The 22,953-nt window shown below is 43.8% G+C and overlaps 2 protein-coding genes across 8 annotated transcripts in view; one reads left to right on the top strand and one right to left on the bottom strand.

Moving 5' to 3' along the window:
- BCL2L1 (BCL2 like 1) overlaps positions 1 to 3,425 on the bottom strand; it is a 49,063-nt gene extending 45,638 nt beyond the window's left edge. The window contains exons 1-2 of one of the 4 annotated variants that reach the window (XM_032592588.1): positions 3,310 to 3,425; positions 1,074 to 1,767 (exon numbers count right to left, since the gene is read on the bottom strand). In XM_032592588.1, the coding sequence (XP_032448479.1) occupies positions 1,074 to 1,637 (564 nt within the window). In that variant the 5' untranslated portion in view covers positions 1,638 to 1,767; positions 3,310 to 3,425. Of the gene's footprint in view, positions 1 to 1,073; positions 1,768 to 2,064; positions 2,981 to 3,195 lie in introns of those variants that run through there. The other 3 variants (XM_030309850.2, XM_030309851.1, XM_030309849.1) reach the window with 3 other exon arrangements.
- A 12,268-nt stretch (positions 3,426 to 15,693) lies between these two features.
- The window catches only part of TPX2 (TPX2 microtubule nucleation factor), a 59,132-nt gene continuing 51,872 nt past the window's right edge, over positions 15,694 to 22,953 (top strand). For 2 of the 4 annotated variants that reach the window (XM_032592587.1, XM_030309846.1), the window contains exon 1: positions 15,705 to 15,765. The gene's annotated coding sequence lies outside the window, so the exon portion shown is untranslated. Of the gene's footprint in view, positions 15,766 to 18,440; positions 18,575 to 22,953 lie in introns of all 4 variants that reach the window. The other 2 variants (XM_030309848.2, XM_032592586.1) reach the window with 2 other exon arrangements.

Below are 22,953 nucleotides of genomic sequence, written 5' to 3'. Positions count from 1 at the left end.
GACTCCTGGGCCTAGAAAGTGCGTCTGGAACCAGTAACAACTACTACTATGGAAACTTGCTGGTGCCAGTCACTGCGCACATTAGCTCCGAGATTTACAATATCCTACAAGGCGAAGAGGGCTTGCCACGTTTTTTTAGTGGAAGAAACCGAGGCTCAAGGTAAACTGGCCTGTCCAAGGTCACACAGCTGGTTAAGTGACCGGGCTGGCACTGAAGCCTAGGTCAGTCTGTTCCCGAAGTCTGTCACTGAATCTCAATGTCCCAAAGACCGGGTTCTCGCTTTGCCAGCACACAGTGATCCATGAAGAGGCCCCAGGGCCCTGGCCGGAAAGCAACAGGCATAACAGCTGGAGCTCCCCAACCGACCCCAGGCAGCGAGGTGCAAAGTCCCCGGGCTTAATGCGTGATACAGCAAGAGCTCGGCAAACAGGCCAGCTATGCAGAAAGTTACACACTTGGGAGCAAAGGAACATAGGGGAGCAGCGCAAACAGGGCCAGCCCACTGGCACAGCTTACATTGCCCTAGAATCTGACCATCCTCAGCCATCCAAGCCAGTGGGAACTTCTGCCTGGCCGTGCCCTGTTCTGAGAGGAGAGGAACATGTATGCAAACTCTGAAATAAAGGGGAACTTGAGTTGTGGGAGGGAAGCCCAGGACAGGACTGACATCCCGGGGGGGAGTAAGAATGGAGGGGCTCACAGGCATTACACTCAGCAGCCCTTTCTGTGGTGAGGGGAGCACTGACTGGACTCACTTCCCACTCGCAAAGATTTGGGGCCAAATAAACACACAGGCTGTTTTCTTCCGCTGGGAAACTGGAACACAAGTATGAAAGAGCGGGGCCGTGAGGGTGACCGGAATGAAAGCTGCCTGGTCCTTCAAGATCTAGGTCATCTGTATTTGAGAACAGCTAACCTCTTGTGGTGCAAGGAGGCCGGTCACATCTCCTTAACAAACAATACCTCCAATAATCACCCGGCACAACAGCATGGAGAAGCAGGGGAGAAGCTGTTAGGGATCTCTCTGACCAGAAGCCAAGAGAAAGGGACACACAAGGGGCGTGGTCCTTACCCAGCCGCCGTTCTCCTGGATCCAAGGCTCTAGGTGGTCGTTCAGGTAAGTGGCCATCCAAGTTGCGATCCGACTCACCAATACCTGCATCTCCTTGTCTACGCTTTCCACGCACAGTGCCCCACCGAAGGAGAAAAAGGCCACAATGCGACCCCAGTTCACCCCATCCCGGAAGAGTTCATTCACTACCTGCTCAAAGCTCTGATATGCTGTCCCTGGGGTGATGTGAAGCTGGGATGTCAGGTCGCTGAATGCCCGCCGGTACCTCAGTTCAAACTCATCCCCGGCCTCCCTCAGCGCCTGCTTCACCGCTGCCATGGGGATCACCTCCCGGGCATCCAAGCTGCTGCTGTGGCCAGTGGCTCCATTCACCGCAGGGCTGTCCGCCAAGTGCCAGGATGGGTTGCCATTGATGGCACTGGGGGTCTCCATCTCTGATTCAGTCCCTTCTGGGGCCTCAGTTCTGTTCTCTTCCACATCACTAAACTGACTCCAGCTGTATCCTTTCTGGGAAAGCTTGTAGGAGAGAAAGTCAACCACCAGCTCCCGGTTGCTCTGAGACATTTTTATAATAGGGATGGGCTCGACCAGTCCATTGTCCAAAACACCTGCTCACTCACTGAGTCTGGTCTCTGCTTGGTGGTTCTCTTCTGAGATCCAAAGCCAAGATAAGGTTCTGATGGAAGAAAAAGAGCTTCAGGAAAAAAAAAAAAAAAATTAATATGCATGCCATTTACCCTACAATATCCCATTCCCCCTGGAGGTACCAGAACTGGTTTCTTTGTGGCTCTTAGGAAGGTCTGGGTCTAGCTTCCAGGAGACTTCAATGAAGTCAAATTGAAAGCACCAGTGGGCTCTTTCTGAATCATCACACAGGCTTGTTTTTTTTTTTTTTTTTTACTCCAGCCACCCCTTTTTCTCCGAAATGCCTTCCTCAGAAAGTCACCCGCACGGGCAGTCTGCCCCCCATCCCCACCCCCGCACCACCTACATTCAAATCCGTCTCAGGCGACCGCAGGCAGGTGCAACCCCCGGAAGATCTTTTGTAACATAGGTCGGGAGAAGAGGTGGCAGCCGGGATGCCGGCAACTCAGCCGGCCTCACGGCGGCTGGCAAAAAAAGGAGCTCTGGCCGGAGGGATCATGCGACCCGGCAGGCTGGGAGCCCAGAAGGCGATACAGGAATTACGAAGCTCAGGAACCGGCCCCCTCGCTTGCTTCCTCCTCCATCGCCCGGATCGAGGGCGGCCACTCGGCAGCGGCCTCCTGCCACCCGAGAGCCCAGCCCCCTCGCTCTTGCACGCCCCTTGGCTCTCCGCCTCCTACTGGGAGCCAGGAGAACTCTCCCGGAGGTGGCTGGTGTGGGGTTTAGGTTTTTTGTTGTTGTTGTCGTTTCTATTTAAGTACCAGCCCGGGGTAAGGCTTCCGAAACCCTGAAGGTACTTCTCAATGGGGTTCAAGGTTTCGAGAAGGGACAGAAGGAGGGGGAAACTGCCTCGGATCTGCGGTCTGACTTCGGAAAGGCCATCCCCGGGCCTTTCCGGGAGGCTGACGGCCGGGGACCCCCCAGAAACACCGCCGATTTTCTTTGAATTCCCCAAAGGCCCTGGACGTAGCGGCGGTGGTGGGGGATTGCCGGGTCCTCCATTCCCCGCACGGACACAATGGCCGCCGGCGCCCTGCACAAAGAGGGGGTGAGGGTGAGGCTCCGGGCCTCTCCTCAGGTCAGGGAGAGGGCCTGAGGCCTGCTCGAACGTCTCCCCCCCACCCCCCGCCCAGCTGAGACCACGTTTTCCTGAGGACAGGCCCAAGGTGGCTTCCTGGCGCCCCCGGGAGGCCTTGGGGGCCGGGGGCTGCACGTCTCCGGAGCCCGGGGCGGGTGGGCTGCGGCCTGGTGGCTTCTCCCGCGCGCTAGGCCGGGTACCCGCCGGGCCACCGCCCCGTTGCCAGGCAACCGCTCTCCCTCAGGGGCGCCCCCTAGCCCTTTCAAGAAGGAGGGGTCTCGCCCCCGGCGGTCCGCCCCGGCGTAGCCAATCAGTAAGTCCAGTCGGCACGGAAGCGGGACGGCGAGGGCTCCCATTGGGCGCAGCGCCTGCCACGCACAGGGGAGGCGGTGCTCTCACCTGCGAGCCCCGCGAGCCGTGGGGGGCCACGTCCCCCCTTCATCGGCCAGGTAGTTTCCAGACGCGAGGGCTCTTCGTAGCCAAGTTCCGCGCTGCGGACCCGGGCCGGCCTACCTGGCTGACGGCTCGTGCTGTCTCTTCCGAACGAGCCGGCCTCAGTTTCCCCTGAAGAGACCGGGGGAACTTGCAAGCTCAGTCACTTCCGGTGCCGCGGCAGCGCGCGCGAGCCCGAGACGCAAAGGGAGTGCGCGCCTTGAGGACTGGCGTCAAGACCTGGGAGGGAGCGCCCCCTTGCGGCAGATCTGGGGAATATGGAGACGCAAAAAAAAAAAACACAAAAAAGTCAACGTTTCGGTGCGTTCATTTAGTCAGTGTCCTCTATCTGTGTTTACATATCTAAAAAGCGTCGCGTTATAACTAAGAACGTTGTGTCTGGGATTCCAACTCTGTCAGCTGGGGAAGTTATTCAACTGCTCTGTGCCTCAATTTCCTTAACTGTAAAATAGGTGAAAACACAACCTCCCTCACTGAGTTATTGTGAGGATTGAAAGAGTTGTTGTTTGTAAAATCTGTAGCACAGTGTGTGGTCCATAGTATATGCTGCATAAATGTATTCAACAAATGTTTATCATTTGGGTTGCTGAAGATAGAAACAAGACAAGACATGATCCCCGCTTTCATGAAGACTTAAACCCTTGAGCTGGAGACAGTAAACAACTAAGAAAATACACAAACAAGGAAATTTCAAATAGTGACTAGTGCTATGAAAGAAGTAAATCAGGTTATTGTCATAGAGTGAAGGGAGTGTGCTGCTTTAGACTGGGTACCCAGGGATGTAAACCCTGCCGTGCCAGACCAGTGAGAGAGGCATTTGTTCAACAATTGCTTATGTGGGATGGCCAGGGGTGGCCTCTTGGAAAAGAGACCTAGAACCCAAGACTTAAAATATAAGAAAATGCTGACCCATGGTGAGAAACTAGAGAACAGCAACCTCGGTAGAGGGAACAGCTTAATGCAGAATGTTCTTCAGAACCGGAAGATGTTGACATGTTTCAGAAACTGGAGAAGCAAGTTGAGGGAGGGGAAATGTGGCATGGCAGGAGGTTGGAAAGTTGACCATAGAAGTGAGTTAGACTTGAGTCTAAACATTGAGAGGTGTTTTATGTTAAATTAATTAATTAAAAATAGGTATACGGGAACACTGAAGATTAGAAATATACAAAGGGCTCCTGGGTGGCTGAGTTGGTTAAGCAACCAACTCTTCATTTCGGCTCAGGTCATGACCTCAGGGTTTGTGGGATCAAGCCCCACATCAGGCTCGGCGCTGACAGCGCAGAGCCTGCTTGGGATTCTCTCTCTCTCCCTCTGTCTCTCTCTCTCTCTCTCACTGCCCCTCCCTCTCTCTCTCTCTCAAAATAAATAAATAAACTAAAAAAACTCCTTTTAAAAAATAAAAATATCCAGAGAGCATAGAATGAGAAAAGTAAGTCCTCTTCCCACGTCTGCTTTCCAATCCACAGTTCCCCCCACATCAATCACTTTCTTCTGTAGTCTTTCAGAGATGGTCACTGTATTCACAAGCAAATTATGTGTACAGATTTTTTACACAAATGCTAGCTTGCTATAGACACTTCTACATCTTGCTCTTCTGGCTGAGCTCTACATTTTTGGTCTGCCTTGATTTTTTTTTTTTTTAATTTTTTTTTTCAACGTTTATTCATTTTTTGGGACAGAGAGAGACAGAGCATGAACGGGGGAGGGGCAGAGAGAGAGGGAGACACAGAATCGGAAACAGGCTCCAGGCTCTGAGCCATCAGCCCAGAGCCCCACACGGGGCTCGAACTCGCGGACCGCGAGATCGTGACCTGGCTGAAGTCAGACGCCTAACCGACTGCGCCACCCAGGCGCCCTTGGTCTGCCTTGATTTTTAAAAAAAATTTTTTTTAACATTTTATTTATTTTTGAGGCAGGGAGAGACAGAGCATGAACAGGGAAGGGTCAGAGAGAGGGAGACACAGAATCTGAAACAGGCTCCAGGCTCTGAGCTGTCAGCACAGAGCCCGACGTGGGGCTCGAACTCACAGACGGCGAGATCATGACCTGAGCCGAAGTCAGCCGCTTAACCGACTGAGCCACCCAGGCGCCCCTGCCTCAATTTTTAAAATTAACACACAACTTTATATAATTTTTTTTTTTCAATGTTTATTTATTTTTGGGACAGAGAGAGACAGAGCATGAACGGGGGAGGGGCAGAGAGAGAGGGAGACACAGAATCGGAAACAGGCTCCAGGCTCCGAGCCATCAGCCCGGAGCCTGACGCGGGGCTCGAACTCACGGACCGCGAGATCGTGACCTGGCTGAAATCGGACGCTTAACCGACTGCGCCACCCAGGCGCCCCGCACACAACTTTATATAAATACCTGCCTTAATTTACTTGCCTAATATTCTCTTTGGGTACATTTGGGTAGTTTCCATTCCCTTCTTATTACAAACAATACTATAACTCATCCATTCGTTATTTTGCGTATGTGGGAGTTTATGTTAGGTACATTCCTGGAAGTAGAATGCCAGTAAGTGAGTACACAAACTTGTTTTTGTTTTGTTATAATGGATATTGGCAAAGTCCTCTCCCATCAGTTGTACCAGTTTGTCCTCTCCTGTCAGTGAAATATGAGAGTGCCTTGTCCTCACATCCTGAACTGCAGTGTGTGGCCACTGAGATAGATAAAAACGAAGAGGCACTTTTATTTTTCTTTCTTCTTTTTATTTTTTCACCAAGAGTGAAGTCGAGCAGTTTTTCGTATTGATGAGTCTTCTTCTGGGGGGAGTTTGTTGTGGTGAATTCTCTATTCATTTCATTTGCCCTTTTTTTCAGTTGGTCTTTCCATTGAGCTTTGTCTCATTGATTTATAGGAAGTTTTATCCTTTTTTTTCTACGTCTAAGCTGTAAATATTTTTCCAGTTTATTTATTACCATGGACAAACTTTTACTTCGTATGTATTTTAATATATCAGTCTTTTCCTTTGTGGCTTCCAGGTTCTATGTCATTCTTAGGAAGACTTTCTTCAATTCAATATTAGAAAAAAAATTATCTGTACTCATCTAGCTTTTACTTGGCTTCATATTTTATATTTCAATCCTGTGCCATCATAAAGTCACTTTGCTATATAGGCTGTGAGGCAGGAATCCACAATTTTTTTTTCCAAATAACTACCCAGTTACCCCATGACTATCATCTTTTCCCAACTCATTTGATATGTCTGTATTATCATAATCTACATTCCCAAGTGTATGGGGCCAATTTCTGAACTTTCTATTGTGTTCAATGGGAGAGTTTTAAACTGGGGCAGGATGTGATCTGCTTTCCTTTTTGAAACCTTCAGTGTCCATATGAAAATTATCATCATGGAAGTCTATGATGTGCTTTGGGGGTCCAGCAGAGGGCAGATCAACCCAGCCCAGAGACATGGGCTTTATTGAACTGGTCCTTAAAAGGAGAAAAGGATTTTGCCTGGAAGAGAAGGGAGGTAAGGGGCATTTTAGGCAGCAGGCACTGCCTGAGCAAAGGCATGGAGGTCAAACCTGAGAATCAATGATGTGTTCTAGAAATAAATTGGGATGGCTGAGAAGGGAGTGGTGGTAGCAGAGACTGAATGTAAATGTGTAAATGCGTGTTCACTGCATAGACACTGGAGGAGCCAGCCAGGAAAGGACGTGAAGAGATTTATATTTTGGAAAGATGGATAGAGCCTTTTGGGAAGGGAATTTTGCAATATTTACCAAAAGCCTTAAACACCAGTCTGGGAAGATCATTGAGAAATGATCTTTGATTGGAATTGAATTTAAGAAATGAAATGCATCCAAAGATTTATCCACAGAGATGTTTGTGCAAGGTTATTTATAACACCAGAGAGAAACATTAAAACTAAGAAGGGCAATAAATAGGGTGACGGTTTGCATGGGTTAAATTCCCACATTAAGATTGTTAACTGAGGTATATTTAATATTAGTGGGAAAAGGCTCCAAACATAACACTTAAAAATTACAAAAATTGTGATTTATAAAAATATATGTTACATGCAAGATGTAGTAGAAGGAATTATACCAGAGTTCGAAAGGTAGTTATTGTTGAGTAGTCAAATTATGGGTGATTCTCTTTTTTTTTTTAAATACTTTTCTGTGTTATCTAACATGACTACATTGTTTTAATTGGAAAACTGTTTTTTTAATTAATTTTTTAATTTTTTAAATGTTTATTTATTTTTGAGAGAGAGAGAAAAACAGAGTGCGAACAGGGGAGGGGCAGAGAGAGAGGGAGACACAGAACCCTTAGCAGGCTTCAGGCTCAGAGCTGTCGGCACACAGCTGCACGCAGGGCTTGAACCCACAAACTATGAGATCATAACCTGAGCCAAAGTCAGACACTTAAGCCACTAAGCCATCAAAGCTCCCTGGAAAACATGTTTTTAAAAACATGTTGGGGCGCCTGGGTGGTGCAGTCGGTTAAGCGTCCGACTTCAGCCAGGTCACGATCTCGCGGTCCGTGAGTTCGAGCCCCGCGTCGGGCTCTGGGCTGATGGCTCAGAGCCTGGAGCCTGTTTCCGATTCTGTGTCTCCCTCTCTCTCTGCCCCTCCCCCGTTCATGCTCTGTCTCTCTCTGTCCCAAAAAAATAAATAAATGTTGAAAAAAAAATTTAAAAAAAAAAATAAAAATAAAATAAAATAAAATAAAAACATGTTTGCTGAGATTTAGATGATGAAGTAATGCTTGTGGTGTAATGTTAAGTGAAAAGTATACAAAATTAGGGGCTCTTGGATGGCTCAGTCAGTTGAACATCCAACTTCAGCTCAGGTCATGATCTTGCAGTTTGTGAGTTTGAGCCCCGCATGGGGCTTGCTGCTCTCAGCACAGAGTCTGCTTCAGATCTTCTGTCCCCTTCTCTCTCTGTCCCCCCCTTGGTTGTGCCCTCTCTATCTCAAAAATAAATAAAACATTAAAAAAAAATTTTTTTTAAGTACACAAAATTAGATATGTGATACAATCTCATCTCTAAATACCATGCATAGGAGAAAGGCTAGAAAATCAATGTGATAAAGACAAAATCCTTACACAGATGCGAAAGAGAAATGGAACAGAGTGGTCAGTAAATCTGAAAAGATGCTCAACCTCACTAGTTATCAAGGAAAATGAAAATTAAGACCTCAGTGAGACACCATTTCACACCCACCAGACTGGCAAAAAGGAGAAAATCCAATAAAATCAAGTGTGGTTCCAAGAATATGGAACAATTTGGGGGAAAAAAATGGATTACTACCTAGTAGAATTGATGATGCCCAGCAATTCTATTCTTTGATATGTGCTCTAAAATAACCCTTGCACATGTACTGATTCAAGTATAAGAATATTCATAGCATCTGGAATACCTGGCTGGCTCAGTTAGAGGAGCATGTGACTCGATCACAGGGTCGTGAGTTTGAGCCCCACGTTGGGTGTAGAGATAATTTTAAAAAAAAATTTAAAAGAATATTTATAGCAGTACTACTTATAATGGCAAAAATTTGGAACTACTCAAGTGTCCATTATAGCAAAATGTTTAACAAATAGTAGTATATTTATACATAGTAATATGATACAATCAGAAAATAAGTGGATTTAGTTACATACAGCATGAAAGAATCTTAGAAACATGTTGCATGAAAAAAATTGTAAGAGAATAATGAAGTATGATTCCATTTATACATAGTTTGAAAACAGGAAAAACTAATCTACATACTACGGAGGATTTGTGGTAGCCAGCCTCATCCAAGATGACCCCCAAAGATCCCTCCCTCCTGGTATTCACGTCCTTGTGTAGTCCCCTCCCACAATATATCAGAGCTGTTCTATGTTACTGATGGCAAATGGCTGAGGTGATGGTATGTCACTTCCAAGACTAGGTTATCTCTTTCTCTCATCACGCACTCTGGGGGTAACCAGCTGCCATGTTGTGAGCAGCCGTACAGAGAGGCCCATGTGTGTGGTGAGGAACTGAAACCTTCTGACAACAGTCATGTGAAACTCCTCCTGCCCCAGCCTCCAGGTGATTATAGCCAACAGCTTGACTACAACCTCATCTGAGACCCTGAGCCAGAACCACTCTGTTAAGCTGAATTTCTGACCCTAAGAAACTGTATAAAGATAGTATTTGTAATTTTAAGCTGCACTGTAGCTATAGATAACTAATACAGGGATATATACCTATGTGGTAAAATTATTTAAAAATGTAAAGGAATAATCACAAAATTCAAGATAGCCATTGCACATTAACAGGGGTGGGCTCAGGATGAACTGGGGAATCAGATACAATTCAAAGTTTGAAAGATAATGGAAATGTTCTTATTCAATTGAATTGTACATATATATTCAGAATTTTTTGCCTCATTTTTTATACATACATGTATTTGTACCTACTCAATATCTCATACAATCCATTTTAAAAATACTGGAAGGATGGGGCATCTGGGTGGCTCAGTCAGTTAAGTGTTTGACTCTTGATTTCTGCTCAGGTCATGATCTCATGGTTTGTGAGATAGAACCCTGCTTCAAGCTGTGTGCTGGGATTCTCTCTCCCTCTCTCTCTGCCCCTCCCCTGCTTGCATACTCTGTTTCTCCCTCAGAATAACTAATTTTTTTAACAAAATCTTAAAAAACTAGACTAAAAAAAAGACTGGAAGGAAATATATTACAAGTAAGAAAGCATTACTTTTAAAATGAGAAATTAAAATAAACATATAAAAATATAAAAATACATAAATATAAGTATGTAAGGATATAGATATGAGGATTTGCTATATTTATGAAAAGATCTCTGAAAGATACATAGTCATCTTTTAACACTAATTTTTTAACTGAGGGAGAGGGATTGGTGATGGGGTGTGGTAAAGAGGAATAGGGCTTTTTCACTTTTACTTCATGTATGTTTATGAACCCAGATGGATCTTGCTGCAAATCTTAACTCTGGTATGTGGCCTTGGGCCGTTCATGTCACCTCTCTTGAGCCTCCGTTTTTTCCATCTGGAAATTGGATATAATTGCACCTACCTGGCAAGGTTGTTGCAAAGATTAAGTGAAGTCATGGATGTACAGCACCTTATATATACCTTCCACTCTGTCATAAGCTTTTTTTTTTTTTTTTTTTTTTGTAATTTAAAAACCTATTTAAACAGAAAAGATCTCACATATTGAAGTATCTGGCCTACGGACCAAGCCAATGGCCACTACAAATGAAGAGGATGGAATTTCAAGGGGTTCTCTCTCTTTCCTCTTCCCAAAAGACAAAGGCCCCACTTGAGCCTGGCTACCACTGATTTTACATGAGCTTATTGAAAAGAAACCCTTGCATCAGCGGTCACTCCCTCCCCCCCACCCCCAGCACTAGCAACCATCAATCTACCTTCTGTCTTTATGAATTTGCTTCTTCAGGAAATTTCTTATAAATGGAGTCATACCGATTTGTCCTTTTGAGTCTGGCTCCTTTTACTTGTATGTTTCAAGTTCATCTGTGTTGTAGTATGTATCAGTACAATTGATTTTGTTAAAAAATACTACTCCTTTGCATGGATTTACCACCCCTTATGGATCCATTCATCAGTTGGTGGACATTTGGGTTGTTTCCTATAGTCTGTTGTTTTTAATCACAGATTCCTAAGATCTCTATAATCCTTCCCCAAGAGGAATTCCACATCAGCCATGAAGAAAAAGACGAGGAAACACCTGTAGAGCTCCCTTTGCTTGGGTGGATGGGAACTATGGAAGACAGAGTGGTGCCCCCTTCTCAGGGATCCTTTGGATGGCTGTCACCAATGGCTCACACTTGCAACTTTCTCCAGGCAAGTGTTCTTGGGTGACTGTAGCCACTCTGCCTGGAGGTCTTTGAGAGTTAGTCACCACCCATAGCCAATGACTGGCTGGTGTCTATTCTCCACGAAGTAGGAGGACTCCATCAAGCTGGAAGGCAAGTACAGATTTTTGGTTTGGTGACCACTGGTCAGATGTCGGAGGGACTGACATCTAATGGCACAGAATGAAGGAGCAGATTTGGGAGGGGCAAGGGTAGAAGTTGGTTCTTTTCTTCTCTCTCACTTTCAAAAAATAAGAGTTTGAAGAGTCTGAGTAACTTTCCACCCCACTGGCTCCTCCTCCTCCTCTCTCCTTCGCAGACTTCTCTCCCCTACCATACTTCCATTATAAAAAACAATAAATTCAAATCACACAAATAATACATGGCCACATTCTTTTCTAAAGCAAAGATAAAACCCACATTATCTATCCTTTCTGTCCACAATCCAGTTTAATTCCTTCCCTCTGAAGTTCCCACATTTGTCAGTTGGTTGTGAATTCTTTCATACCTTTCTGTCATATATACATCTGTGTTTAATTTTTTAAATTTTTATTTATTTTTGACGGGGGCAAGCAGGGGAGGGGCAGAGAGAGAGGTGGGGACAGAGGACCCGAAGCAGGCTCTGTGCTAACAGCAGAGAGTCCTAAGTGGGGCTCAAACTCACAAACTGCAAGATTATGACCTGAGCTATAGCTAGATGCCCAACCAACTGAGCCACCCAGGCGGCTCATACATCTGTGTTTAGAAGAGGCAATGTAGGGCAACGGTTAAGTGTTTGGCCTCTGGAGTTGGACTTCTTATGTTCAAATTCTGGCCTGTCACATTCAAATCGTGTGACCTTAGAGAAGCTGTCTACCCTCTCTGAGCCTCAATTTCCTCAATCTATAAGGCGAAAATGAGGACATTACCTACCTCATAGAGTTATTATTAGGATGAAATAAGTTAATAAGTATAAAGTACTTCAAACAGTGCCTGGTATATGGTAAGTGCCAGGTAAGTGCTAGAGGTCATTATTTATACACACCCACAGAAAAAGTACAGCATTGTTTTGCATATTTTTTTTAATTCAAATTCAAGTCAGTTAACATACAGTGTAGTATTGGTTTCAGGAGTAAAACCCAGTGATTCATCACTTATATAGAATACCCAGTGCTCCTCCCAACAAGTGCCCTCCTTAATGCCCATCACCCACTTAGCCCATCCCCCCCACCTACCTCCCCTCTAACAACCCCTAGTATGTTCTCTGTATTGGCATATTTTTTTTTAATTTTTTTAATTTTTATTTTTTTTTAATTTTTTTTAACATTTATTTATTTTTGAGACAGAGAGAGACAGAGCATGAACGGGGGAGGGGCAGAAAGAGAGGGAGACACAGAATCGGAAGCAGGCTCCAGGCTCTGAGCCATCAGCCCAGAGCCCGACGCGGGGCTCGAACTCACGGACCGCGAGATCGTGACCTGAGCTGAAGTCGGACGCTCAACCGACTGAGTCACCCAGGCACCCCTGTATTTGCATATTTTTAAAAAACATAATGGTTTCAGGGGGGCCTGGCCGGCTCAGTCTGTGGAGGATGCGACTCTTGATCTTGGGTAATGAATTGAAGCTCCACGTTGGGGATAGAGTTTACTTAAAAAAATAAATGTAACGAAACCATAATGGCTTCAGAATGAATTCCTATCAATCAGCAATTTGTTTTTTAACCAAAAATGTGTCTCAAAAATACTTCCCTGTCAGTCCGGATCAATCGAACTCTTTTTGAACTGATGCTTAGTATCCCATGTTATACCCAGTTCATTAAAATGCCTTCCTACTTATGGACATTTAGGTGGTTTCCAATTTCTCACAACTACAATGCAGTAGCCTACTAATTGATTTCCCTTTTTCCATTCCTGTTCTCCTTCCCTCTGTTTTCAGCACAGTAGCCAGAATTATCCCATTAAAAGCAGAGGGCTAACCAATGCTCAAAACCCTCCCAGGCCTCCCACCTCATTCAGAGTAAAGATCAAAGTCTTCACAATAGCCCAGTTGGTCTGCCAGAATATCTCCTGACATTCTCCTCCTTGTCCAGTTGATTCAGCCACCCTGACTTCCTAGCTATTTCTAAAACACACCTGCTATGCTCTTCCTTCAGCTATCTGGATGGCTCACTCTTCACCTTCTGCAAGTCTTTGTCCAAATGTCCCTGAACTACCCTACTTAAAATTACAACACTCCTTCACATGGAGGCCAAAACAGTGATGGTGAAATTGTGGGTAGACTGGACCAGATGTGTCTGCCCTTTCAGCTCTAAAATGCTGCTTTGGTGATTTCAGACCTCACGGTCTGCCATTCATGAAGAATGGGAACTTGAGACTCCGTCTAGAATGTCATCAATGCAGAAGGAATGACAGGAGATGAATCCCTTGGGTCAGGCTCACCCCTTGGAACGACTTGGGAAGTTCTCACACACATCCTGGCCCGAGGCACTGCCCATTCACTCACTCACCTACTGAGCACCTTCTGTCTAGTACGCCCTGGACCCAGCACAGGTCTGCTGCCCCTGCTCTCCTAATGTAAAGCGAGCTCCCTTTACCTCCACCCCAGCCTGGGCCTGGCTACTCCATGGCCCTGCAGGTCCCTAGTAGCTGGGTGATTGATGTGTCTGCTGAAAGTGGGCGGCCACAGTGTAGGCAGACCCTGTCCTTCCTTTGTCTCTGTCCAGCCCCTGCCTTCCTCCTGTCATTGTTATCTGCCCCTTGGGGCCTGGAGAGCAAATGATTTTGCATTTACCACCTCCTAATATACTACATCATTTATTTACCTTGTTTAGAGTCTATCTTCTCTAGTGGAATGTCAGGTTCCCAAGGACAGAGATTTTGTCTGTCTTTTCACTACTCTATCCTCACATTTAGTACAGTGACTGACACATGGTAGGTGCTCAATTCATGCTGTAGTAACCGTGCCTCTGTACCTCCATGTGAAAGTAGATGAATATCTCTTGGAACTAAACCTAGAAATAGAAGTCCTAGGTCACAGGGCATACATGTTTGATATGGGTGAAAAATGGTACCTTCTTGCTTAAATTAAATTTACATTTATTTTAAATTTCAGTATTACTAGTTGAGGCCAACCACCTTTGCATGTCTTTTCTTTTTTAATTTGAAGGTCCAACTGGCTTTATTAAGGGGTTCATGAATCTGGCAGCATCCCATCTACCAAACAGACGGAGTGTCCCTTTGCATTATCTTTAATGGCCAATTTTGTTTCTTCTTCTAAGAACTGCCCATCTTCCTTATTTTTTTTTTTTTTCCTGTTGAGTTTTGGTCCTTTTCTCACTGATTCATAGGAGATTTTTTTTATTTATATATTGGGTTCTAATTCTTTGTACTATGTGTTGGAAATATTTCACTGAGTCTTTCTTGTTTGTTTTCCTTTTGTCAAACAGAATTAAAAATTTTTTTAATGTTTATTTATTATTGAGAGACAGAGGGAGATAAAGCAAGAGCAGGGGAGGAACAGAGAGAGAGGGAGACACAGAATCCAAAGCAGGCTCCAGGCTCTGAGCTGTCAGCACAGAGCCAGACGCGGGGCTCAAACTCACAAACTGTGAGATCATGACCTGAGCCGAAGTCAGATGCTTAACCGACTGGGCCACCCTGGTGCCCCTATTCAATATGAATTTTAGAATCAGCTTGGCAAGTTCCATGACAAAACGTTTTATATTGGAAATTTCATCGGAATTGCCTTGAACCCTTCATATGGAAAATTAAAAGCTTTACAATATTGGACCTCCCCACCCACTAACAAAGTATAAAATTTTTTACTTATTTTTATAGTTATTCAACCAAGCTTTACAGGTTTTAATTTTCAGATAAAGGTCTTAGGTATCTTTTCTTAAATGTTGTAGTTTTTATTACAGCGATCTTCTCCCCTTTTCGCTGCTATTATTTTCTAACTGATTATTGATGATCTTTAGGACCAGATGTCCTTAATTCAAATTCCACCTTCTCCATTTATTGATTTTAGACACATTCACTCAACTTCCCTGAGCCTTTGTTTTCTCTTTTATAATACCAGGATGACAAAGCAAGGGACGTAAATGGAATTAAAAGGGAAGGACCAAGCAATCATAAACGGCGAGTTTAAGCCAGTAATGTCAGGGCCTGGACTTAATGAAGACTTTGAGAGACTCCTCTCCTTGGCAGAGAAGCTGAGGGCGAGTCTATGTTGTACACAGGGGACTCTATGTTAGAACGAAGAGAATTTCTATGAACATGCAAGGCACCATACACCACTATAGGGAGAATAATAAATATTTTTCTTGGGTTAAAGTTTTGGGGAGGTCCAGGTGCGCGCCGTTCTGTTACCTGAAGCGACTCCTCATCTCCTCAGTTGGTACCACCTCTCCCGAATAATTTGTAGTCGAGCATTCTGGGCTTTGTAGTAATTTCCTTCTTAGAGTTGTTCCACGGGGCTCTCACAGTTGCTTGAGACTACATTTCCCAGGAGGCTCCCGGGCCGGTTGTTTGCTTGTCCCTCATCATGACTTCCGGCGTCCCGGCGCACTGCTGGGCCAATCGGGAGGCTAAGACTGCCCATTCCTGGCACTCTGATTGGTGCATTCGACTAGAGAGCCTGGGTTCAAATTTTCAACGGTACTGAATGAGGCCCGCGGCGGGTGTTCCGGACGCTCGGTTGTCAGAGCTGAGGTGAGGGGAGCCTTGGGGAGAAACGGGGAGCAGCTGGGGGTGCGGGGCTGCCTTGTCTGCTGCTGTCTGCTGCTCTGCCTGGTTCTCGAACGGCTGGAGGTCGCTCGCCTCTAAGCCCGTAGTGCGGCCCGAGCGTCTTGGCCCGGGCTTCACAGGCGGCGGCGGTGGTGTGTGTGTGTGGGCTCCGTCTTGGCCGGGCCGAGAGGGAGCTAGACTTCGGACCACCGCTTTCTTGGTGACAGGATTTTCCCGTGAAGTGTGGCCGGACCGAGGCTGGCGGGCTGCGTCTCGAGGTAGAGACGGAGGCCGGCCGTGGGAAATAGGGGGAAGGAGGGCTGGTGGGAGGTTGTAGGCTAGTAACGGTAACGACCATTGTTACCACGAAGGGATGAAATAAGCATTCGCTGGAGTGAGCACTCTGCGTGCGTTTTCTCGTTCAATTTTCGCACCAAGCCGATGAAGCAGGCGCTCTTCGTAACCCGCACTTTATAGAGGAGGAAACAGGCCCAGATTTCAAGAAATGGGTGCAACAGTAGCCCCGCCCTCAAGGAGTGTGGCTTCGGTGGAGGAAAACTGATGTCGGCACAGGCAACTGCATTTAAAAACTATTGTGTAAGAAAGAAAGGTAATAGATACGGTGTGAGAATTGCGGGACAGTTTAATTGTAGTTGGAGTTGTCTTTCTGTTTGGGGTTTAAAATTCATCCTGTTTTATCTGTATCTGCTTAGCCCTCCCCCTTTGTAACGAATAACTAGGTATTCTTTCCTTTCTAATTTTCTATCCTAGAACGTTTATAGGTTGGAGAGGAAAGGAAAAGTGTGAGCCAGAGTATAAAAAGCACCCCCCCCCCCTTTTTTTGATGTATGGTTTCTTTGTCTCACAGACAGTTTTCTAGTAGTTAAGTACCCAGGACTTTCCCCAATCAGTCTTGCTTAGGACCAGACAGCGTCCATCGCTCTCCTGATCTTGCTCTGAGGTCATTGCTTTATGTACTCCCAGGTTCATTCCGTTTTACCTTGTCTTGACATCCTATGACCTTTCTTTGTATTTGTCTCACTCATCGGATGTCAGAATTTGAATTATTTACTACTATGATAAGGATATTCTTCTGTTGTGTCGTCAGCGTATCATATCATAACCCCTGTCCAGCCACCCCTAGATCAGCCTTGGTTGTTTTGGAGTAACACTGTTGGTGTGGTGTGTTAGCTCAGCATTAAGTTGCCACTCTCGGGATAAAAGTTATTGTTGCTCCCAGCTCACTTAGCTAATTAATTGACTTTTTGAGGGTGTACTGTGTGCTCAGATTGGTATTAGATACTATGGGTATTCAGATGTATAATGTTCTCGTGGGTTTTCTGGTATGTTTGAGGACAAAGGACTGATTCAGATTGACAAGTGACAATCTGAACAAGACACGACCGAATTGGAGTCCTCTAGTGTTATGTATTGTAGGCGCCCTGGCAATGTAGAGGTGAGGGAGATCAGTGAGGCTTAAGACAAGCAAGGCGTGTCTTTGTGAAGCAGAGGGGACACATACTGGCTCTTGGTAAGCAGAGTGTGGTTAGACAAGAACTAGAACAGTCTTGGTGCACAGAAGTTGCCCACTTAATATCTGCTGTATTGGATAGGCAAGAGGGCATTATCTAAATTGACTACACAATTGCAGATATGAAAAACTGGATGACTTCAGCTAGGTCGGTCAATTTGTTTAAATTTTAAAATTATTTAAATGATGCTTAAGTCTGTGTGTTCCAAGGTTAATAAAGTTGACTTACCCTGCATTTGCAATTAAGCTTCTCCGGGAGACCGGATTAGGTGAGAAAGTCCTTCATTTTTTGTTTAGGTGCCAGGAGATGATGAGTTCTTCTGTGTCCCCTATATATTTTTTCCTTTCAGCCTCTCCTGGGTCTTTTCCCTAATCCTTTTTGAATTGCTGGTGAAGGAAGGAAGAGGAGAGACCTGGATGCCCTTTGGCAAACTGAATTGTCTTTGCAATGAGTAAAGTTAGGAAACAGAATTAATTGACTACAGGGAGACTGAACAGCCCATTCAGTTCTGTAAATAGATCTGTATTTGAGACAGACATAGAGCTCAGAGGTTTTAAGGTACTTGGTGCAAAAAGTATAGATAACTGGGAGGGGTTCTGGGTTTGTTTGCACAGAGAAACTTGATTGGGGAGCAATTAAAGATTAGTGAGAAAGGAGCTTACTTTGGAAATATATAAAAAATACTATATCTACTCATTTAAATAGAAAAAGGTAGTAAAAAATTTTTTTATAAGTGTGCCTACTTATAAGTGCCTACTTTATAAGTGTGCTTACTTATTATAAGTGTGCCTACTATTTGTCCTGAGGTTTGAATAGAAATGCACTCTATTACTTGTTGGTGTCAGTGTTCCTAAATTGCAAGATTTGGAAAGGTAGTTTTAAAGTGGGAATATATAATGTCAAAGACACCAGAAGACGGCAAATGTATACTAAAATTTAAGCTGAAATGACAAGAAGTTTGGCATTTGGGGTAGATTTATGCTATTTAGAACTTAGCTCTCAGAAGCACTCTTTGGTTTGGAGAGTGGCTGGCTATCTCTGGTGTTATGCAGCCCCTTCCTATTCTCTGTTAACCATCTTTACTATAGAGATCATGAACCTGTTATATCACCTTTCTGTTTCTTCCAGGTTCTTGATAACAAGTACTTGCTAGACTTCAGGACTTCAGAAGAGAGGTGAAAGAGTACGTTGCAACTCTGAGTCAAGTCTATAGGCAGGTGGACTGACTGATGGATTAAACCACAAGTAAAGCTGAGTCTACAGTGAGTTACATTAAAAAGGAATAAGAGGAACATTAATATATTAGCATCCAAAGTGTTTAACTTTAGGGGCGCCTGGGTGGCTCAGTCAGCTAAGCATTCAACTTCGGCTCAGGTCATGATCTCACAGCTCGTGGGTTCAAGCCCCACATTGGGCTCTGAGCTGACAGCTCAGAGCCTGGAGCCTGCTTCGGATTCTATGTCTCCATCTCTCTCTGCCCCTCCCCCCTTATGTTCTCTCTCTCTCTCTTTCTCTCTCTCTCAGAAAATAAATCAGTATTAAAAAAAAATTGTTTTAAAGTGTTTAACTTTAGGGGTGCCTGGTTGGCTCAGTCGGTTAAGCGTCCGATTTTGGCTTAAGTCATGATCTCATGGTTTGTGGGTTCCAGCCCTGTTTGGGCTCTGTGTTGACAGCTCAGAGCCTGGAACCTGCTTTGGTTCTGTCTCCCTCTCTCTGCTCCTCCCCTGCTTGGTCTCTCTCTCTCTCTCTCTCTCTCTCTCTCAAAAATGAGTAAACGTTAAAAAAATATTTTAAAGGTATTTAATGTATCTTAAAAAGTAACATATTTGGGGAAAAAATTATTTTTTCTAAGTTTATTTACTTAGAGCGAGTGCAAGTTGGGGAGGGGTAGAGAGAGAGAGGGAGAGACTCCCAAGCAAGCTCCACACTGTTGGCACAGAGCCTGACCCAGGGCTTGAGCCCACAAACCATGAGATCACAACCTGAGCTGAAATCAAGAGTCGAATGCTTAACTGACTGAGCTACCCAGGCACCCCAGAAAATTTATTTAATATGGGAAAGCAAAAGAAATAAATATGATTCACTATTTTACCTCTTAGATAAACTATTGCTAACATTTGATAGATTTCTTTCCAATTTTTTTTCTGTGCCTGTATTTGGTTTTAAAAAGTCATACACTAAAAAATTTCATTATTTTTTTTTCAACCTGATTAGGTTATGAACATTTTTTTATGTCAATAAAATTTGCTACAACATAATTAAAAAAAATTTTTTTTTCCAACGTTTATTTATTTTTGGGACAGAGAGAGACAGAGCATGAACAGGGGAGGGGCAGAGAGAGAGGAGACACAGAATCGGAAACAGGCTCCAGGCTCTGAGCCATCAGCCCAGAGCCTGATGCGGGGCTCGAACCCACGGACCGCGAGATCGTGACCTGGCTGAAGTTGGACACTTAACCAACTGCGCCACCCAGGCGCCCCGCTACAACATAATTTTAATGGCTACATGGTAGTCCATTAGATGGTTCTACCATAGTATTTTATGCAGTGAAATCCTTGGTGAAAAGAATGCATATTTTCAAGACTTTGGTACATAATGCCAATTGCCTCATGGGAGAATTGTGCTGATAAACATACCCACTTAGTAGCGTATATTCACACAGGCACAAATTTATATTTTTAAACTATGTAATACATTCACGTGGCACAAAAATAAAAATAATATAAAAATATTTATAGTTAAAAATCTTCTGTCGCTGTCTGTCTCACTTCCTGGCATCTAATAGGTAATCAGTTTTTGAGGTTCTTAGGTACATGTGTATCTACATCCCAAGAAAGATACCCTTTGAAGGATGTAAATCTTTACAAGACTGAGTGATGGAGGTTTGACTAGGATTGTAACCTCCTGTAGCCCCACTGTCAACCCTTACAAAACTCTTTCAGCTTCTTGTGTTGGAACAGCAGAATACTTGGATATTCTACAAAGATTTCCTTTTAGTATTCTACAGAGATCTGTGTTATTATTTGGTAATAATATTGCCATTATTTGGTAAATGGCATCATTGATTTTTATCAAGGTCCTATTAGTTGTATAAGAGTAGATTAGGGTTTATAAAGTTCTGTGGATAAATTAAATCAGAACTGAGTTTGTAATCCATAACTCACAAGTTTGGGAGAGAGTCGATAAAAAAAACTACATTTGCTGGAGGTTTCTGGACAGTGATGAATTACAGCAAGTGTCCATGTGTCCTGTGCTGACTTCTGAGTGCTTAGACAGTGAGGGATTGTCATTGGATTTTAAATTGACCCAATTTTGGAAGCTTCATGGATCTGTTTCGGTAAACAGATCCAATTTCAACGTAGAAGTTAGCAAACATAAATGTGGAAACACAAAGTCCATTTACTTCCTTCAGACTTAGTTTGTGACTTTGATTAACAGTTAAAATGACATGCTGGATTATGTTGCCATTTACTGACTCCTGCTAATCCCTTATGTACAAAAAAAAAAAAAAAATGTAGGTAAGATGAAAATAACTCAACTCTATTTAACTTGTGGTTGGGTAACAGGATCTCTTTTCCCTTGTGAAAGTAGGAGAGGGTGTCCCTGGGGGAATGGCACCATTTGGGATGGGACCATTTACTAACTACACTTCTAATGAAGTCTTGACTTACTTTGTTTACTATGTTACCAGTTGTTTAAGTCATGATTTTTCTTCCAATAGGAATAGGTTAAGATGCAGCTCCCAAACTGGATAGTGAAGTGCTTGAGAGCATCTGTCACACCAAAGTCTTTGTTTTGTTTAGGAGCTGCCAGTCCACTGTTCCCAGCTTTCCTTAGAACTTACCCTTTTGCAGTTTTCCCCCACCTCCCCTGAACCTGTGCTTTTTGATTTATAGAGCTTGTCAAGGCTAGTTATTTTTGGTTTGAGAGTGAAGAGGGACAGGACATGATCGAGGTTAATTTCAGGCGAATGTGGAAACAAATTACATTGCTGCTTTTGCAATCTTCCTCAGTTGTGTGCTTTTCCCTCATTGGTTTCCCTTTTCCATTTATCTCTTCCCTTAGAAAAAGTCAGTATTCATCCTTGTAGAACTCTGTAGGTCTGTAGGTCTGTCTGTATCTCGTTATCTTGTTGTTGCTGTGTTCTTTGTGCATTTCTTTTTCTTTCTTTCTTTCTTTCTTTCTTTCTTTCTTTCTTTCTTTCTTTCTTTCTTTTTTAAAATTTTGATTTAAGTATAGTTGACACACAATGCTACATGAGTTTCAGGTGTACAACATAGTGATTCAACATCTCCGTAGGTTATGCTATGCTCACCACTGTTTGTATCTTTTATGCATCACTTCCACCAGGTACCCTTCTCTGACCCTCCTGTTCCCCTTCTCTGCACTTCCATAGTGCCTTTGGTTTTCTTCTATTATATCACGGATCACCCTGTATCACAATTGTCTGTATTTTCCACTCAAATGTGAGTTTCTTAAGGGAAGAGATTCTATATATGCTTTTAGTCTTTGTTTTTTGGAAACAAAAATGAGCTATGTGATATGATGATGGCACTTAATAGGCAGTTCTAAAAGGAAGCTAAGTGGTTCATAATATGGGAGAGGCTTTTTCCTCAGTTCTGTTGTAGGATTATTGGTCTGAAAGAGCTATTCACTCAGATGGTTTCTAGTTTTGCAGGAATCTAGAGCTGTGGTAGATTCAGATAATTTTGAAATGTGAAGCTGATTCTCTTCCTTGGCAGTCTGATTTGTTTGGGAGAATGTGGTTGACGCATGTGCCTTTTTTCTTTCTTTCTTTTTTTTTTTTTCTTCAGTGAGACCTGTTGACAGAAATTCAATCTTGATAAAGGGGTGCAGGAAGGCATCCAGTTCCCATCATGCCTAGGTCTCTTTCATTTAAACAGTTGGCCCAGACTCTGGCCTGTTCCATTTCCCACTAGCCTTGTGCTTTTTAATTTTTGAAGGTTTTACATCTTAATTTTATTATTTATGGGAGAAGCAATGTGGTAAAACCGGCATAGCTGAGTAGTTACTTTTGGTTTTGTTCATGTACTTGTGCTATCACCTTTTATTGAAGAGAGTCAGACTTCTCAATGGATTTGTATTTTGTTTACTTTTTCCCCTTTTTCGGGGAGTTGGGGAGGTGGGAATGGTCTCCTGAGTTGGCCATACTGGACCAAAAATAGCTTTTAAAAGAAGCCTCTTTTTTTTTTTTTTTTTTTAATTTATTTATTTTGACACACAGAGAGAGAGTGCACAAGCAGGGGAGGGGCAGAGAGGAAGAGAGGAAATCCCAAGCAGGCTTCACCTATTGTGGGGCTCATGCTCATGATCTGCAAGATCATGACCTGAACTGAGATCAAGAGTTGGATGCTTAACTGATTGAGCCACCCAAGCATCCCAAAAAGCTTTTTTTTAAAATGGTCATGTTAGAAAAATAATATTTCAGTTTTAAAATTTCACCTAAATAAAGATTAAGCATATTTAGGTTTGAGCCCCTTGCCTTTTGACCCCCATCAATCAAATGCACTCCTAGACCTCAGAAGACATTTCTTCTTCTGATGCTTAAATACTGTACTCATGGTCTCTTTTACTCTATAATATCCACTGAGAGGTTCAGACTAACTTCCGTCTTATAAAT

Source organism: Lynx canadensis, chromosome A3 (genome assembly GCF_007474595.2).
Source record: "Lynx canadensis isolate LIC74 chromosome A3, mLynCan4.pri.v2, whole genome shotgun sequence".
Classification (NCBI taxonomy): Eukaryota; Metazoa; Chordata; class Mammalia; order Carnivora; family Felidae; genus Lynx; species Lynx canadensis.
Note: the sequence above shows the minus strand (reverse complement) of the source record. Positions and strands in the feature narration are given on the sequence as shown.